General features: G+C 44.4%; 1 protein-coding gene across 2 annotated transcripts in view; it reads right to left on the minus strand.

Annotated features, from left to right (window-relative positions):
• Positions 1–20,268, minus strand: part of p3h2 (prolyl 3-hydroxylase 2) — a 45,443-nt gene extending 25,175 nt beyond the window's left edge. Inside the window, exon 1 of one of the 2 annotated variants that reach the window (XM_063466329.1) lies at positions 19,740–20,268. In XM_063466329.1, coding sequence (XP_063322399.1) covers positions 19,740–20,156 — 417 coding nt within the window. In that variant the 5' untranslated portion in view covers positions 20,157–20,268. Of the gene's footprint in view, positions 1–13,407; positions 13,460–19,739 lie in introns of those variants that run through there. The other variant, XM_063466330.1, reaches the window with a different exon arrangement.
• Between the last annotated feature and the right edge of the window lie 242 nt (positions 20,269–20,510).

Consider the following 20,510-nt stretch of genomic DNA (forward strand, 5'->3'; position numbering starts at 1 on the left):
AAAAACAGTGAGTCTTAAAAACTCGTCTCTCAGGATCTTTTTGTTGTTGGTGTGTGTGTCAGTGCTAAAAAAGCATATTTGGGGGGGGGGGGTAAATGAACGTTTTAACTGAAGTTCACCCCGCCCAGCTGTGTAACAAAGTCCTTCAGACACAGCTGGGCACAGCTGGCCTACATTTCTCTAACAGCACAAAGGGAAAACTTATGTGACACATTAAGCATCAATCTGTTTTCATGGTGCTTAATTATAGGAGCCGAGGGCAAAAAGACCTCCGAGGTCAGACTTTTATAGCGGAGCGGGATCTGCCGAGGCCCCATTAAACCGTCATTCCCATTTGGACAACTGAAATATAAACTAAAGGACACAAAGAAGAAGTATCTGAAGGATAAATCCTCTTCATTTCCCAGCTCAGTCAATTCAGGAATTTTAAAGCCACAATGTTGGACGTATTGTAGGACTTAAAGATGTGACAACAGTGTCAGAGCTGAGCTGATGTTCACACCAAATCAGTCAATAACCTCAAAACGAGACTGGAAAAACGATTTTTGTTGTCCAAGTAGGTGAACTTGCAGCGACTTCGTCCAAATTCCTTAAAATCGGTTTTTCCACAACCAAAAAGTAAATTTTGGAGCTGTTATTTGAATTTCCCTTCTGCAAAAGAATGTGTTTACTCTTGGCCAGACCAAAGTCATCCCACACACAGCTGCTCGAGTGATACGAGGGAATGATGGATTGGTTTCCTTGTCTTACCCTTGCATGAACTGGCATTCACACCTAACAGTGTAGTAATCTAACGCAGTACTACAGCGAGGCAGCTTAATGTGAAGTTTAAGATAAGAAAAACTGCCCTTGAATCAATCAACTAAACTAATCTAGAGGGAAGAAAAAGTCCAGTCACTGAAATGAGGCCTTTCCAATGAGTCACAGCTCAGATAACAGGATGTCCCGGGGGGCGAGAGGAAATCCCCCACAATCTGGAGAGGAAACATACCACCAGACCTCCCAAAGCTAGCTGTGTGGAAACGTTTGACTGTCGCCAACATGGGGTGCTTTTCCTGGTGTTGATCTACGCTACCTTCTACACAAATACGGGAAAGAAATGCATCATCATTACTGCTGATGTATGTGGGGGCAGATCCAGAAATATGACTTCCAAAGAGGAGGCTGATCTCATTTCCTCTCCATTCACAGCTGGCTCTTGCTGAGCTCCTGAGAAAGAAATCAGCTCCAATGTTGCCTTTTTTTCTCCCATTTTCTTGTCTCCATCCACCCAGGACAGAGATGTGACACAGCCTCCGGCCGCGACTGCTCTTTCCATTAACTTCATTAGCTGCGATCCACAGACGCGATATTCCAGAGACGTTTGTTTGGGTTTTATTGGCTTCAGCGTCAACGCTGTGATCTTTATCATGTGCGGTATTGTGAGGAAGACTAATAGATGGAAACAGGCAAGAAGAAGAAAAAAAAGTAATCCATCATAAAACCTAAAGGCTCACATTCTTCACCATCACGTCAGTGGAAACGCACACTGGGTGATGGCTGTGGTAGCCCGAGGAGGCGCTGTACAGGAATGCTTATGTTAGCAGCTGAAAACATAATAACACACTTACAACATGTGTGTTTGTCCCAAAGCACAGTGCCTAATTACAAAGCGGGGGTGACGAGTATGTGTCTCAACTTTCACTGAGGAATCCACCCACACTCACACGCTCCGAGTGCTGGAAAAACCCTTTGGTGCCGTAGGTAATAACACCCCCTGACGTGTTTCCTAGGTCTGCAGGATAACCACAGATGAAGCACTGTTTGAAAGTAAGCCATGACAGCTGTAAGAGGTGGGACTGATAAAGCACACCTAAGACAAGAAACATCCCCCTCCCCCGCTCTGACATGACAAAAGTCAGTGAAGGTCTACTTAACACTTAAACACGAGACAAATTTAGCTTCATTTAAAAATCCTCACATACAAAGGTCTTGAATAACCAGGCTCCATCAGCCTACCTTAAGAAATTCATCCCATCATATTCCCAATATCCCAGTGGAGCACTTTGCAAAAGTAGAATGGGAGGCAGAGGCTTCAGCTTCCAGGCCCCTCTCCTGTAAAACCAGCTCCCAGTTTGGATTCAGGACGCAGACACTCTCTGCTTTTTTTGATAAAGCTCACAGTTTGGTTCTGGATCAGCTGATCCAGCACTTTCCCCTGTTATTCTCCTACAGCCTCTTTGTTTATACACCATCCTCATCCTCCAACTGATCCGGCAGGTGGCTGCCCCTCCCTTATCCTGGTTCTCCTGTTAAAATGAAGCTTTTCCTTCCTACTGTCGCCCAGTCCTTGTTCATCAGGATCATTAGATTGTTGAGGTTTTCCCTCTAATAATGTAGGGTCATTACCTTACAGTATAAACTGCCTTGCGGCCAAATGTGTGCTTGAACTGGTGATACATAAATAACAGAGGAGTTGAACTGATTTACTACCAGATCACCTTTATAGGAGACACTTAACCAGAGCCAGTCAGGAGGTGTGTCAACACCATGGTTTATACCATTAAAATAAAAATGAGCATTAATGAAGAATGCAGGCTGATGTCATCAATATCATGTATACTTCAGTAAATGTGTTGTTATGGTGTTCACTCAGTGAAATATTCATAGAGCTAAGCCACAGTTCCTTAACAAGACTCTGAAGTTGTTATCGTGTGGGGAAAACTGTCTATTGGCTGCTGGACGATCCAGTTCATTCATTCCTACATCCAATGGGGAGTACTCCTCATGATGTCATGGCTTTTATAGCCAGCTATAAACAGCTTCATTTGTTTTGTTGTCATACCTGCTGACACATACTGAATAAAAGCAGAAAAGGTTCAGGAGTTTGTATAATTTCCTTCATGTGTTTGGTGGGAACTGGGCACAATCCCATCCAAACGTCTGGAACCACGGATTCAGATGAGCTCACTCTGACCTGGCAGCAATGCAGCGTCTGAGGCCATTACAGAGCTCGCCCTTCACGCCACACGTGCAGCCCGGGTGGAAGCCTCCCACTCGTCGTCGGTGCACCGAAACCTCACTGCCCGTGCCATAAACCACAGCCAGGCTGTACTGTAAAGCCATGGAAACATGAATGGCCCAGACTACACTGTATGTATGACACGCCTGCATGCTGCTGAAAACCACACCGCCAACGGCAAGTAAGAGGACAAGAGGGTTGTGATTGTTAGCTGTGACAGAGCCACCGAGTGGAGGCCCACACTAGAGTTTGAGTGAGGAGGCAGAGAGGATGAAGAGGCTGCTTTATACATGGAGCATCTTCTAAGAAGGTATTAATGTGCTCTTATTTAAGGATAAAGCCGGCCTGCTGTCTGTTTATAGCGTGAACAGGCTGAATCTAGTGCCAGCTCCATCGTGATGAACAAATGAAGTCGTCATTGCTGCAAAACTTAAATTCACAAAAACGACGTTTTTAGCCCAGAGCAGCGTTTTCCCCACAGACTATAGCAAACAAAAGGAGAGCTGTTTACTGTCCAACATCCACATGATGTCATGAAGACATTTCTGCACAATGGCTCTACTGTATAGAAAGTCGCTGGCCCCAATACGAGTCCATATTACAGACTCTCTGGGGGAATTAACCACTCATTTCGTCAGTGACACAGTTTCAAAGGTTCAGCTTTCTGCCCAAACCATGTAAAAATTCCTCTTTGATGAAGAGATGCTATAAACCACTGACCCAAAGAGAAGTAGCCCTGTCATTGGGTCTGTTTGTATCCCCACTGCTGCTTAGTAACCAACCCACAAGGTGAGTTTCTGCGTGGGTTTCATTAATATTGCCAGACGTATGCCAGTCTTTTTGAGGTGGATGCTAATTTTAGGAAGAATTAATTTTTTCCCCTACTTCATGCGATATTACACCATTTCTCAGTTATTTCAAGTATTTTTATTATATTATATCCACTTAAAAACCCCCTCAAAAAACATCTTAATTCAGTTTTTATATGTGTATATATATATATGTATATATATATAGCAGTTGTCACCCACCTCCTGTACATGGATGACATCAAGCTGTATGCCAAGACTGAACGAGACATCGATTCACTGATCCACACTACCAGGATATACAGCAATGACACTGGGATGTCATTCGGGCTGGGGAAGTGTAGTCGGATGTAGGGCTGTTCGATATAACGATATATATCAGATGACGATATAAAAACGTCTCGTTTCATTTTACGCTATCGTTTGTTTCGTGGTGTCGCAAAACAAACTGTTTACGGCAATATTTTTTCATGGTTTTGATGGTCACTGTAGTGGCTATATTAATTTCTTAAAGTTCTCTCTTTCTCTTATATTTAATATAACCACACTACGGACGGACAAGCGCCTGTTTTTATGGGTTGTCGTTAGCAACAACGACGGTAAAACCATCGCATGTCCGCTTGTTTATTTTCCACATAAACATTTCACAATAAAGCTCAAGATCCTGTTGAAACTTTTCAAAATAAACTGAATCACGTGAAAAAAGTATGCAGAGTATTGACGGATGAGAAGTAAAAAAGAGCCGTCAGGTGCTAAAAAATAAACCTTAGACTCAAACGTTAGAACAGGTTTTTCCCCAGAGCACGCCATGTAATAAATACTCACAAAGAAAAGCGGTTGCAACCTATGTCTAAAAATGTGTAGTTTCATGCATCGGTTAAAACACTCGACTCCAGGTACACGACGCCCAGCTGGAAACACTTCACCTACCCGAGATTCACAGAATTTACAGAAAATATTAAATTTTTTGTGATTTATATCGTTATCGGGACGATAGATGTTTTATATCGGGATATGAGATTTTGGTCATATCGCACAGCCCTAGTCGGATGATAACAAAGAGAGGGAAGGTAGTCAGAACTGAGGGGATCGAGCTACCAGAAGGCAACATTGCAGACATAGAGGACAGTTACAAGTACCTGGGGATCCCGCAGGCGAATGGGAACCATGAAGAGGCCGCTAGGAAAGCTGCAACCACCAAGTACCTGCAGACGGTCAGGCAAGTCCTGAGGAGTCAGCTGAACGGTAAGAACAAGATCCGGGCTATCAACACCTACGCCCTGCCCGTGATCAGGTACCCTGCTGGGGTAATAGGCTGGCCAAAGGAGGAGATAGAAGCCACTGACATAAAGACAAGAAAGCTCCTTACCATGCATGGAGGGTTTCACCCCAAGTCCAGCACCCTGAGGCTGTACGCTAAGTGGAAGGAAGGAGGCCAGGGACTGGTGAGTGTCAGCACCACAGTCCAGGATGAGACAAGAAACATCCACGAATACATCACGAAGATGGCCCCAACTGACAGCGTGCTCAGTGAATACCTCAGGCAGCAGAAACCCAAGAAAGAGGAGGAAGGCGAGGAACCATCATGGAAGGACAGGCCCCTGCACGGTATGTACCACCGGCAGATAGAGGAGGTGGCTGATATCCAGAAATCCTACCAGTGGCTGGACAAAGCTGGACTGAAAGACAGCACAGAGGCACTAATCATGGCAGCACAAGAACAAGCTCTGAGTACAAGATCCATAGAGGCTGGGGTCTATCACACCAGGCAAGACCCCAGGTGCAGGCTGTGTAAAGATGCCCCTGAGACAATCCAGTACATAACAGCAGGGTGCAAGATGCTAGCAGGCAAGGCATACATGGAACGCCATAACCAAGTGGCCGGCATAGTATACAGAAACATCTGTGCCGAGTATGGCTTGGAAGTCCCGAGGTCAAAATGGGAGACGCCCCCAAGGGTGATGGAGAATGACCGAGCTAAGATCCTGTGGGACTTCCAGATACAGACGGACAAAATGGTGGTGGCTAACCAACCGGACATAGTGGTGGTAGACAAACAGGAGAAGACGGCCGTAGTGATCGATGTAGCGGTTCCGAATGACAGCAATATCAGGAAGAAGGAACACGAGAAGCTGGAGAAATACCAAGGGCTCAGAGAAGAGCTCGAGAGGATGTGGAGGGTGAAGGTAACGGTGGTCCCCGTGGTAATCGGAGCACTAGGTGCGGTGACTCCCAAGGTAAGCGAGTGGCTCCAGCAGATCCCGGGAACAACATCGGAGATCTCTGTCCAGAAGAGCGCAGTCCTGGGAACAGCTAAGATACTGCGCAGGACCCTCAAGCTCCCAGGCCTCTGGTAGAGGACCTGAGTTTGAAGGATAAACCGCCCGCAGGGGCGAGATGGGTGTTTTTATATATATATATATATATATTTATATGTGTGTGTGTGTGTGTGTGTGTGTGTGTGTGTGTGTGTGTGTGTGTGTATATATATATACACACACACACACACACACATAAATATATATATATATATATATATATATATATATATATATACATATTGATTTATATTGATAGATTTGGCGATATATATATGTGTGTGTGTGTGTGTGTGTGTGTGTGTGTGTGTGTGTATATATATATACACACACACACACACACACACACACACACACACACACACACACACACACACACACACACACACATATATATATATATCGCCAAATCTCAACAATGGTCGCCTCAAGGTGCTTTATATTGTAAGGTACACACTATGTGATAATACAGATGACCCTCCATAAGCAAGCATTTGGCAACAGTGGGAAGGAAAAACTCCCTTATAACAGGAAGAAACCTCCGGCAGAACCAGGCTGACAGTACAGTACATCCAGAAATCTGTGGTGACGGGAGGGAGACGGGACAAAATACACACTGTGGAAGAGAGAGTTTAATAATGACCAAGTATTGAAGGCAAAGTGGCGCATAAACACAGCGAGTGAAGATTGTTGAGATAGTATCGCGAGTTTTGTATTTGTTTTTAACACTAGCTAGCAGCTGATAACTTTAATTCTTTACATTTTGTCGCTTCTGTCTGCAGAAAAACAAGCTGTGAGAGTTATGATGCTAAAGTGCATGCTTCAAAATGAAGAGTGGGTTACATACAGGCTATGTCCATCTTTTAGCTACAGTCTGATAAGCTAATATATTGATCTGGTCCAAATTAGCAACCTTTACTGTGAGGAAGAAGTAGCAAAGCAGTAAAAGACGGTCGCACGTAGTTCCACACTGTTGACCGACATCCAAAATGTTGATGGGCTCCATTGCACGTGAGTCACGGTTAAAGTAAGAAAGTCAGTTAATTACAGACACAGTTTATGATTGATTTCAGCTGTGCCAAGGAACATTACACTCTCACAAACATTCGCCATGAACCAGTGAGATAATCTTAGGGCTTAACACCTATAATTAACAAAAACACTAACTACTCTGTATGGCCTTTAAAAAGAAAATATGTTTTATTTTACAAGTTTCTGGTCATCCAGTAAAGCGACATGAAAAGAAATCTCCCGCTATGTCAGCACTTTGTGGCTCCATGGAAAAATGTACAGAAAGCTAGCTTTAAACCAAGTGCGTGTCTGCTCAGTATATGCTTAAAAAGCTTCTTTGGCATTTATGTTTCTAATCTGCTCGGGTGTGAAAACAGCAGGACCTCATCCAGAATAAGTGGTATGGTTGCTCTGCAGATGTTGTTTCTGATGCAGCCATGAAGTGTATACAAAAGATGCATTGTTCTCAGCCTACGGCCCCACTCTGCAGCGCATAGTTTCCACATTTACACCACTTTATAGCACAGTTACACAACAGCACAGGCTGTAAATCACAGCATATTCTAATATGTTTATGTCAGTGAAAATCATTAAGTAACATTTATTTTGGAATGGCATAGTACAGCTTATTACTGCAAGATAGCACCACATAACACTACTCAAACCCCCAAACACAGTATATATTTTTCTGAGTCAGTGAGCTTGGCCTGCTTTAATAAATCAGCTGTTTACTTGCAGTTTGCTGTGGCTGTAAACAGAGTTTGGACCCTTGCTTAGAAACATTCAGCTGAAGCTGATGTGTTTATTATCAGCATGCTTCTAGGATTTAGCTTGTAGCAAAGTAAATATTAAAGATTCAAATCTAAAACTTAAAGTAAAAATGTTCTTTATCGTCTCTTGAAGGAAAATGTCCTGTAACACCACAACAAGTGCGACAGCAGTAACACGACGCTGTAGGGCAGCTTTTCTAAGACAATGAGCACAAAACAACATCAGGATTGAGGTAATGCGACATACCAGTGCATGTTCATGCGCAATTCTGCAATGCATTGTGGGCTACTTCTTGTTGAGTCTGACCGTGGCTGTGAATAGAAACGTACACTGCAGACAAACTAACGGGCTGCTCAGGACCTCGACCTTTCCCACTCGATCAGTAACTCTGTGCCAGACCTAAAGCACTCCAAGTATTTGTGTCTGCTAAATTAAGAGGCCTGTCAAATCCATTTGATGGGCCATGTTTCCACACCAGGCAACAATGGAAGAAGATAATCCTGCAACTATTACAGTCCTATAAAACAGACGTTTTGCTGCATGAGAAGAGACACTGGAGCCTTTTTTAAAATTTACATCTATAAAAATAGTTCGCTGCTGTTCAGGAGAAGAAAATAAGAAGGAGATGGTTCCACTGGGTGAACCCTCATTATCGTTGGTTACAGGGTGGAAATACAAAGACCTGTCGAGAATTACGACCTCTGCATGGAGAGAGAAAAATGGCAACATAGTCATCAAAAGCAGATTCAGTTTCAATTCTCAAATTCAGTTTTAATTATGAATGAAAATGACTGAGTCAAAGTAGAGGCTTTCCTTTATCCTCTGTGCAATCGAGCCGCGAACCTTCGGTTCCTCGTGTCTTTCTCAGGACCCCGTAATGATCAGCAATATCCTCCATAACCAAAACCACAAAACTCAGAGATTAAGCAAACAGGAACCAGAGAGGGCGCAACAAAGCAGCTCCAGGCACAAAACAATAAACGATTGTAAACACGCCACCTCGCTATACGGAGCAGGCGTAGCTATGGTTACGCTGGAGACCCTCGGGATGGACTTTCTAAACTAATGTGACTCTGCTTTCAGCATAATGTTTACGATTACAGCAGGAGGAAGCGTTTATGTTCCCGTATCGCTCCGTCTAACAATTCCATTTGCACGTCGACACTCAGGAAGACTCGTGTCCTCTCTTTCACTGAGTGCATGTGGTCAGGATGTAATGCATCGTCTTGAAGTGGCAGCTCTCAAAATCACAGTGGGAGAAAAAATGTTTACGTTCCACTCATGTGGCGTCACATCGCAGAGAGTGCTTCATATCAGCCGCTCGTCCAAACGATCCACTGCTAAACTGTCAAACTGAACGCAAACAATCCAAAGCAGAGGCGAACCAAAAAACAGCATCAGAGTATGGAGTAGTGTTTTAAACAGGCCGAACACGCCGCAGCACACAACCATTACATCGGTGTGTATCAGCCAGGAAGACTGGATCTCTGGATTTGACCCAGCGAGGTTACAACTCTGACCTGGAGCAGTGTTACCTACAAAAATGTACCTATTACATCATATTACATTATATATCTTACTCATCATTATCTGGTTTTAATTCTGGTTCATTTGCCATCATGTCATCACAAACACATAAATACACATTCAATTCTTCTAACTAGAATTCACAGACCTGTATACTGTATTATTAAAAATAAAAAAATAACAGACAGCGTCTAGTCCTGAAAGATGAAGCCGATGGGGATGTGCCTAAACTCGCTTTTATTAGCCATTAGAGGATATCTGTTGTTGCAAACAGAAGTCTGACTATAAAAGTGTAAAAGAAAAAGCTCCGCTGCTCACTGTCACCGCAGTAAATGCTTTCCTTTAAGGTCTCAGGAGAGTGTAAAGTGCTGAATGCATCACCGTCCTGTGAGAATAAAGAACCCTTTTAGAGTGAAGAACGAGAAAACATTATTATTATAACGTTATTAAATAACATGATGCTACTATACTCGTCAAAAAAAGAAATGCAAGTCTGCATTTTAAATACTTGTGGTGCCAACCCAGCAGGCCCGTTCAGAGGAGACCTACAGGAGGCCCGTGCTACTGTCAGTGTGTGCACAGTCCTGCTGCTACAACAGACCTGGTCAGAGCGGGCTTCCTTTGACTTGGACAGACACGCCGCGGTGGCACTGAGGACAACGTTGTACATGCACCGGTTTTTGTGTCTCACTGGCTCGAGCACGCGGTAGACTGAACGAATTCTGAGGCGTACGAGTGGATTTGCTTGTGTTTGACCGACCTCTCCATCGGCTGTGACTGAAAAATATGTTTGGGTTTATTGACGCGTCGCAGTGAAATGGATTTTTTGTATTTCATGACATAAAACGTTTGTTTTTTGACTAACAGGCAGTGTCCCTTAGTCCCTCGCTCACGTCCACATGATGATCAAAAGGCAGCTCAAAGCTTTCCAGACCAGTGGGTGTGTGCGTCTTCATACACACAGTCTTCTTCTCTTGGCCGTTTTGAACAGACTCTTTCCATTAGACGGATAAATTCATTTGTTTTGAACTCTTTTACTTTTTCCCAGTCCAGGTTTTAAGTCCTGCATACGTTTGTTTGTCTCACATTTTCAGCCATTAATCAGTTTAAAAAAAGAAAAAGGAAAGGTGCCAGCTGATGTAAAAACTGATTTAAGGTTTCACAGATGATGCGATCCGGCTGCTTGGGTGGAAATCCTTCATTTATAGCAAAGGTTCTTTAAGGACATTTGGCTCGGCGTGCTGGAAGAGCCACACACAGTGTCTGCTCCTCAGGCTCCACCTCTGGAAGGCACGAGACATAACTCCACATATGTTGGGGTTTAAAAAAACTGCTCGCAGCTTCCTTGTGGTATTTTTTCATTTAGAAACTAATGCATTATTTTTGTAATCAACAGTGTTGTTTTAGTCTAAGCACCATGTATAATGGTGTAAACAAGATGGGGAAATGTGATGTTATAAAGCATCTCTGTGATATGACAGCCAGTGCTTTTAGACGGCTTATTCTAACAAATGACATGAAGTTTACCCAAAATACACAGACCAGCAGCTTACCCATAGCCATGATGTCATTGGTCCATGACCTCAGCCGCCAAGAAGGATCTCTGCTTGGCTACAGATGACATAATGTGCAGCCAAAAAGGAAAAAAGTCCCTTTGGTTGCACACTTTCTCCTACTTTCTCCCATTGCTGTCACATCACTGTGATGAAGCAGACAGGCCTGTCGTTAGCTGCCTGTTGAACTCTGTTAGTAGTTACAATTCAGAGATCTACAGCAGATGTGAAGGCCCGAGGTCAGTAACAACCAGGGTCGGGTCAACACGGGATCGTGAAAACACGACTGGGGAGAAAAAACGTTCTCTAAAGACAAAGGAGCAGGTCTGAGCAATGCTGAGCATCAGGATTTCCAGCTGGTTCTTTGGTAGTTAAGAGTCAAAGGAAAAAGGAGCGATCTGAGCAAACTGGAAATAGGAAGGCGTGGCCCTGCCAGCTGTTTAACTTGGTGATGTGTAGCATAGGGTGGATGCAGCTGTATGGCTGTCTTTGTATGCTCAGGAAAAACATCTGCAGTGGGACATTTACAACACAGTCTGATAACCGTCTACAGTGTGCCAGTGTCTTCTGTGCTAAACACTCGAAAACCCACTCAGCAAATGCACTGCAGCTCTGCAGGACGTTAAACCTATTTTTAGTCTTCAAGCTTCCTACATGGTCGGTCATCTCAGAGGCCGAGTGGAAAAGAGAAAAATCATCATTAGAAGTAAACAAGTGAGAAGCATGTGCACCCTCGATTAAACCACCACCTCCCAGTGTGTGCCCAATGTGAGAAAAACCAGACAACTCCGGACAATCTCCCAACACCGTCCGCTGTTCCTGTGGTAAAACGAATACTACGTAAATGTGTGCACATGTCAGGTCCCTGTGTGCAGCCTGATGACAGCAGACTGGGCTGATAAATAATCAACACTTTAAATTGAATTTTCCTGGAAACAGCTGTGGGGTCAAAGCAAATAAACTGTGCACTTAATATTAATGAGGAGCCTGGTGAAAGCTCCAAAAGGAAAGAAAATTAGACACATTTCACTTTCAGCTACTTCCTGCTTACGCTGGTGTGAGAGCTTTGGTGTGGACCAGACAACTGAACCAAAGACAACAGTCACGTCAGCTTTTTAGGCAGAACAGAGGACAAACATTTTCCCAAGCATTTAGGGGATATGTTTCCACGTTGCATTGGAATTTAAGATAAAGACCTCAGAATTAACTTGCATGCTTCAATTTTGGGCACTCTCCATCTCCTGGTGACGAGGTCTCCAGTTTCCAGAGTCAGTAAGGACTATTGGACCCATATTAGATCCTCAGCTCTTAACATCAGCCAGGTTACCACACACTTAGCTTCACTACGCATTAAGACAAGCCACACTGGGCCCAGCACAGCTGTGTTGCTTTATCCCTGCACTCCTTTTGGAGCGCTACAGCCAAACTACACTTGCACAAGCCTCAAGCTAAACCCATTATTGTCAACACAGCAAGGTCGAGAGGGTGGAGACGATCACGGCTTGGCCCAAGCAGAACCATAACAGCAGAACAGTATCAGTTACCTTCTGCTTTGCTAGTTCAGTGGAAATGTATACACTCACATCTTGCCATTGTCGTGTGTGCTTAACCAAACAGACAAAGGGGATAACAGGCATGTGACCTTACTCTGCTCTGAGGCCTGCAGCTCTGTGCAGCTGGGACCTCCCACAAAGTACCACAAACCTCCTGCCATGAAGAGTCATTTTACCCACTTTAGTGAGGAAGATTCAGGTTCCCGTGCACTCTTCCTTCTTTGCGGTTTCCACTCTTAACAGCGCACAACTTATTGTGGTCGAGCACAAAACCAACTTACCAACTGCACAATTGATCAGATCAAGCTGTGGGCTGGATATGAGACACATCACAACCTGATGAGTATTTTACCTCCTTTGAGAGGTTGGCTAAAGTGGCTTAAACCAGTGCCAACAGTTCAATTAGAGCAAAATGTTTAGTCTGAATAAGCAAATGAGTATAGCTCTTGAAGTGACCACTGGCTACGCGCAAGCAAACATTTTGATTAAAAGAAAACAGCAGCAGGGGAGATGATATAGAGTTTAGCAACGGGCATGCCAGTGGGTATACGACTCCCTCTGCTGCAGTGATCACTGTAGGCTGTAATTCATGAGCATTATCTGTCCCTCCTCGTGGTTTCAGCAGGCAGCTCTGTCTGTAGCAGCACATCCTCCAGACCATCCAAAGTTGACTTTAGTATTTTTCTGGGAAAGTCAACACACATTACTCAGGCACACTTTGTGCAAACACACGTCTCCTCCCTGTGTGCTTTGTAGATGACACATTTGACTGAAATAAACATGGCCCCCACCCATCTACCAAAAAACACCTCACAATTTACCAAAAACAGTGAAAAAAAAAAAGTGTGTAAATGCAAACCCGACTTTTTCCATGCTAACTCAGGTTTCTGTGCTCAGACACCACGGAGACGTTTCACAGTCACCAAACAAAGATTGACAGCCCCCATTAGAGGCATGCAAACCCTTCAATGTGAGAAAAGGGGGAAAATCCACATGAACACGTCTAAATACTGTTCTTCCGCTTTTACCCAAATCCTGCTTATCGGATAAAGAGGATATTGTGAACTTTCATGAAAAAGGAATACACTGCAGTCACCATGTGGTCAGTGTGACAAATCTGTCAGTGAATCCAAACTGAAGGCTGAATCAAAGACGTCCTGATTCCTGTCAGATCCAACTACGTCTGTTCTTCTACTTGGACTCATTTTCACAGAGGCCAAGTCCATCTCTGCTCCATTCATCTGTCTTTTTCATGACTGCGAACCGATGCAGTGTTTTCAGCTGATCCTGAACCAGCCTCTGCACCCTGCTCTCCGGCAGCAGTTTGTGAATCAGGGCAAGAACAATATAGGTGCCACGCCCCCACATTCCTGTCATGGGTTATCCGCTGAAATCCAGTCATGCAGAAGACCTTTGGCACTGCTAAGTGCCACAATGTCTGATCATCTGGGCAAAGCACAGCATGTTTCGCCCAGGAGGGCATTATGATGGTGCAGGTGTGGAACATTTTGACTCTAAATGAGGTGTTCAGTCTCACTTTACCACTCCTGTTACTGGAACAACACAGCAGTGCATTTGTTTTTTTGGAACGTTTCCATTTAATCTTCATTGTGTGACAGTTAAAGAAACACCAGTGAATCCATCACTCACCAACTTGTGTTTTAGATCTGCAATGTTTAAAATTCCTGTTTGGCAAGAAAGCAGCAGAGAAGCAGCAGCACAGCTAAAACCTTTTAAGGTGGACCTGAAGCATCAAGCCAGCTGGACTGTTGGACTCAGGCACACACACAGGCTGACTAAAGTTTAAACTCAACACATCACAATGGTGAAGATGCAAGTCGTAGTCGTTTTTCTTGGCTTCGTGTGCAGATGATGACATTAATTACGATGTACAAGTTTTTGGTTCTGGTGAGATAAGCCGCGATCTTTGAGGGCTTAATGTCTTGCAACTTTGAGCACGTGCAGTGGAAGCACAACCTGCTGGTGATCCTATGCATGCACGTGTCCTGGTGGCCCCTGAAACTAAATTTGCAGCTCTCATTCATTTGGACAACAGCTTGGTCTTGTTAACCCAAAATAACCGCCCAGAGGCATCCTTTTCTTGGCTCGCCATTTGACAGATGGTTACCAAGTGGCAAGCCAAGTCTTGTATACCTAAAACTAGAACTTGCTGGTTTAACTTCAGTTTTTGCTCAGACTAAAGCAGAACACGCTCGAGACCAAGAGCAGACACAGAGGCTGCGTCAGAAAGCGCAACCAGACAATAAGAAAAAAAAAATCTGTGACAAATCATCTGCCAGGAGCGGATCAAGCAGCCATTCATAGTTTCCTCTTTTCAATTCTCCAAAACATCAAACCAGTTCTTAAACATCACGATTAAAAACAGTCTGGGTGTCAGTGACAAACATTTGATGAGACCTTTAAATTCAATGATATTCTCATCTCGCAGTCACTTTTCAGGTCCGATAACCGCAGAACGACTGCTGCCGACACAAACACACGAATCAGACTCAGCAGCAACTGGACTGTTTTTGTTTGCTGTAACTGTGCCAGATGCAGAGCTCACTCTCTGTGTGCTTGAACCCTCATATCCCCTTATTATGTGCAGATGACAACATCATCATCATCTCAGACTCAGGCTCACTGCTCTGAATGCTTTTAATACAAAATCTTTTCATTCTCTCTTAACAAACAATCACTTTGTCCAAACTAATGTGGACGCCTCAAAACAAGGAGCAGACCCCTGGCCCAGCACCTCCCAGGGCGCTTGAGTCTCACCAGTTCTGTCAGTTTCTTTTAATTTAGCTTTTCTCTGATTCAGGTACACATCCGAGGTTTTATATAAGCATACAGGATGCAAGCGGAGTAGTATCGCAACCACAACCTTCCAGCTGTGTTGTAATCAAATCATCGTATTCATGAATGAGTTTGATTTTTTAAAAATCCCAAGGAACAGCAGCAGACTTTAGTGTCCTGACCTGCTGCCACGTTCTAGCACCATGCTGGGAGACACGGGGAAGTCCTCAAAGCAGAAAAGATCAATGGGACAGTCAGACAAATCGTGAGAAAGCTGCTTGCCTTCTGTTCTCATCTCTCAGAGAAAAGTAAACTCGAATGAACAGATTTACATGATTCCTGCCAAATCTTTGCATTTTTCCCATCACTGCTGATGCATTCAGTCCCGTTCATTATTAGAACAAAGAGGACAGCTGATCAACAGGGTCATTACACCATCCCACTGTCCCAAATCTGTACGAGAAGAATCTAATGACAGTGGGCAGTCTGAGACGAGCCCTGCTGGGTCTGAAAAGTCTCGGCTTAATCTACAGTAAAATGAAAATTAAGTAAAGTAGGAGAAAATGTCTCCACAGCAGTAATAATGCACCATTACCTGTACACAATGGAGAAAGGGACACGCAGCTCACTTTGGACCACAACATCCACTACGCTGACTTTAATGCACTGGTTGTTATGCTGATGTATCACTGCACCATTACATCCACTACATTTACTATCAATAAGTTTTACTGTTAAAACGAATGTTTTTGTTCTGCAACATGTTTTTACCTGCTTAACTAATCACCAAAAAGACCTATACAGCGCTTCCCTTTCAGACTACAGGCTATTGAAAAGTAGAATGGGAGGCAGAGCCTTCAGTTTTTAGGCCCCTCTTCTGTGGAACCAGCTCCCAGTTTGGGTTCAGGAGACAGACACTATCTCTACTTTTAAAGCTTGCAGGGCTGGATCAGGTGACCTTGAGTCCTCCTGAGTGTTTTCTTCGTCACTGTGTGTTTATACATCACTCTGAACTTAACCATTAGTTATTAATAATCTCCTGCACAGCGTGTTTTTGTCATGTTTTTCTCTCTTCACCCTGAACCGCTCACAGCAGATGGTCGCCCCTGCCTGAAGTTTGTTCCTGTTGAAAGGGAGTTTTTCCATCCCACTGTCACCCAGCGCTTGCTGATAGGAGGTCGTTTCATTGTAGATGGTTTCCTCTGCACCCTTCAGCGTGGTCTCCTTCTTTCCGGTTGGTGTCCTGTTTTAAAGTTTGCACGTGTGCTGGATTTTCTCCATTTTATCAAAAAGGCCATCCTTCAGCTTGAATTTCATTGACAAAAGCAATGAAGCAAAGTTAGAGAGTAACAACTGTTTTGGTGCACTGCACAAATCCAAAAGTGCCATTTCAGTGCCCTTTGTGGGCATTTTCTCTGACCTGTGGTTGAGGCCCTCACTCCCAGCGTACTGCCTTCAGGCTTGGAGCACACTGAGGACTCATCCAAGTTTTTGGTGAATTGCTGGAAACCCTGATGTAGGTCTAGTGTGAAATGCCAGAAAAGCTGATTGACACTTCGAATGTAGTAGAAGCACTGGACTCCCCGCAGAGATGCACAGGGAGAATATGGTGACGTAAACAGCGGACGAGAAAACTTCTTGAGCACACACAATATTTGGTGTGAACTTTGAAGATTTAAAATGTGTGGTGTGGGACTGAATGATGGCTACCCCACCGAATGTCATAACAAAGAAAAATTTGTCATGAAACTTTTTTGAGAAGTTAAAAAGAAGTTCCCCTTTTCAAAGCAGCTCTTGGAATAACAGTGGATTAAAAACAAACTGTTGCTGGGAGAGTTTAGCGAGCGCACAAAGACCGCTACACAAGTTTCCCTTAATACTTACAAAAAAAAGGTGACATGCATCTTTTTTTAGAAAGGTATACAAACCACAAAAGGAAAATAAAATATTTGCCCTGCTGAATGACGGGCGAGCTGGAGACTTACACCCAACAGCAACATTATGCTGTACAGCGTCAGGAGGAGGGTGTGGGACAGCGGAGCGTCAGAGACTACAGGAACACGCCTTTTATTTTTAATTAATACCACTAAGAGCCTGCACGCTAGCACACGTGAGGGTCTGTGTGCACTTATTCAGAATCTGATAAAAGTGTGCACTTAACGGTCACTGTGGCCAAACAGAGCAGCCCTGCTCTGCCCCTCCTTACCTGTGGTGAGCTCGCTGTGTTTCCAAAGGGTTCGGTTCACGAAGGTGTCAAAACAGCAAAGGCAGGGCTGTGTGTGTTTGTGTGTGTGTGTGTGTGTGTGTGTGTGTGTGTGTGTGTGTGTGTGTGTGTGTGTGTGTGTCCCCTTTTGTGGGGAAATAAAAACAAAACATTATGTGCCATTTTGTTCTCAAAACAGATGTCAGAGAAAACATCATTCTTTGCACAAAAGTTGAGCAATATTGTCATAGCTGGACGAGCATCTGTCTGTAAAGTCGAGTCTGTGATCACGTCTAGACAGGAGAGAGTGCTCAGCTCTCAATCTTTCTCTGCTGATTCAGGAGAAAGAACAAAAACCACCTCACAGCGAAGCAGCAGACCTAACACGACCGATCAACTTCCTACCACAGTAGCAGCTGTGTGTCATCACCTGGGCATGTGGGGCTGGTCTACAGTCAGCAGCAGTCCACATGTGGGAGGACGGTGCCAGCTGTCAGCCAACTGGGTTAAACTGCCCTCGTCTGACTTCAATGAAACAATCTTATTCCAGTTTTTCCTTTCTTACATTTCATAGCTTGATTGGCACAATCACATGCCGCGTGATAGTTGCACTCAAAATTAAAGCATCCAAACATCCAAGCTAACGCGTTTACTGCTGAGGGACACATGAAGAAGTCGTGTCACAGCTGTAGCCATGCTGAAGTCTTCTGGCTCTTACAATCCATCCAAAACTCCAGGAGATGCTTCCCTCACCTTTTCTTCCCCCTCCCACACAAACTAAGAAGAACAGTGACTGGACTAAATCAACACGGGACTTTCCAACTTTTCTCTAAACATCCTTTAATGAGAATGACCAGCAGTGTTTACAGTTTGGTGAAACCATGCACAGACAACCCACAAATATTCACAGACTACCAGGGACACAAACCTACTCCTCCTTGGGGGACAAAAAGCAGCACACAGAGCCTGAATAAGCCATTACACTTTGTTCCCAACTCTCCCGCTTTATCTCTCTCTCAGATTGTTCCCACGCTTTGCTTTGCGCTCACCAAATGATGAGCCTCATGGGAAGTTCCATTTAGAAAGTCTGTGATAATGCAGACATCATCTTAATTCGTGCCTCTTATAGACCTGAAGCTGTCCAAAGAAAAAAAACCAAAGGACAGGCTGAATTTGTTAGTTCAGCGCACTTCAAGTGGACCTTGGTGTATCCGCTTCATACAAACAAGCGGCTTTGTAACACTGTGGATGTGGGACGGAGCCGAAAAGAGAGAGATGGAAAACCCACAAACATATGTTGAAAAACCAACAGTGCACGCTAAGAAGCCGCAAAGCCAAACAAAGCAAAGCGCTGCTGTAAAACAAAGGACAAGTGCACAGATCAGCATAACAGCATTCACAGCAACAGTTTTATGTTACAGCACATTGTTGTGGTCATGGAGACTGAAAGCATCACTGTCAGCCTGCAGATGTATAAAGCTGCATTTGGCTTATCATGACAAGCATGATTGAGCTACAGGTAACTGAGCTGGTGGAAAAATCCAAGTATTTGTACTTGATAACAAAGTGTCACTTGATGCAAATACAGATGCCAAAGGCTCAGCAGTGGATCTATTGTATAATGTATTTATGAAAATGCTGTATTTGTGTTTTACTAAGTCTTCTAATATTTGCTGGTCTGGGTCTCTCAGCCTGAAGAACAACGATGGATTGAAGCACTTTGTGAAACAGTGTCGCAAACAGCAGCTCAATTATCTCCTGCGCTCCGTGTAGAGTCTTCTGGGTGGCTGTGTTTCGTGGGGTATCAAATTGCCCCCTGGGGATCATAAAGCGTATCTTGACTCTTAAAGTGATGGTTGCCAAGTTTTCAGTAAAAGAAAACTGGCAAGTGTTTTTCTAAATACTTCCATTTTCCTTTGATGACCCTGATGTGTATTAACGTGTCTTGCAACAATAATACACCTACTGTACGCACCGTGTACGTGGGGTATATTGCGCAACACTGGCACAAGCAAAACTTTGCTGTTCTCTCCTCTCTCTGCTTCTTGTTGTCAGGCAGCAGAAACCTTTTTTTCTTTTTAATGAGAATGCAGCAGGTAGCGTTGAGCAGACCAGCCAGACAAACCTTCCCCCGCCGCGTCCACAACAATAGTGCTCATTCAGCTCCAGCAGTTCACTCCTTCTCCCCCTTCCTTACCTTCTGATAAGCCTGCTGGAGATAGTTGTACGGGATCCTCCTGTTGAAGTCCTGCACCACATCCTCGCTGACTTTGTGCAGAGACTGCGTGCCAACTTTCTCCTCGATGCATTTGTTCATACACGCTGCTCTCCGCAGGACCGAGTCGAAAAAGCGCAGATCCGAGAAGCTTTCATCTAACGGATGCTGGTCCTGGCACCTCAGCCGGCATCGGACTCTGGTGGCCCGGACCTGTCTGTGGCTGCTGAGCGCTCCCTCCATGTAGCGCACCACGCTCTCATAATCGGCACTGTAAAACGCTTCCACCGCGTTATCATATAAAAGGTCGTACGGCTCCAGCACACCGGCGGAAGATGGCCACACGGCTGAGAGCAGGACCGGGAGAAAGATAAGAGTCGGAAACAAGTTTCCATCCATCCTCTTCTCTTCAGGCTGCGAGAAGCGGCAGGCGGAGAGCACACAGAAATCAGCTCAGCCTCCTTTTCCAGTTCATCCAAGCGCTCCTCTCAGAGGGACCAGCCGAGCGAGGCGGAAATGGAATAATTACTTATCGAGGACACACTTGTTATGACCCCCTCTCGCTGCTTTAACTCCTCCCCTCCGAGATGAATGGCTAGGGTACACTCAAAGCTCGTTTTCGTAACAGGGAAACAGCCCCCACGGGGAGGCACGGGCAGTCCCGTGGGTCCCGTTTATTCAACGTTTAAAACACGAAACGCTGCGTTTAAAGGAGGAATGCACCGTTTAAACTGTTTGGGTTCATTGAGGTAA

Source organism: Pelmatolapia mariae, linkage group LG23 (genome assembly GCF_036321145.2).
Source record: "Pelmatolapia mariae isolate MD_Pm_ZW linkage group LG23, Pm_UMD_F_2, whole genome shotgun sequence".
Lineage (NCBI taxonomy): Eukaryota > Metazoa > Chordata > Actinopteri > Cichliformes > Cichlidae > Pelmatolapia > Pelmatolapia mariae.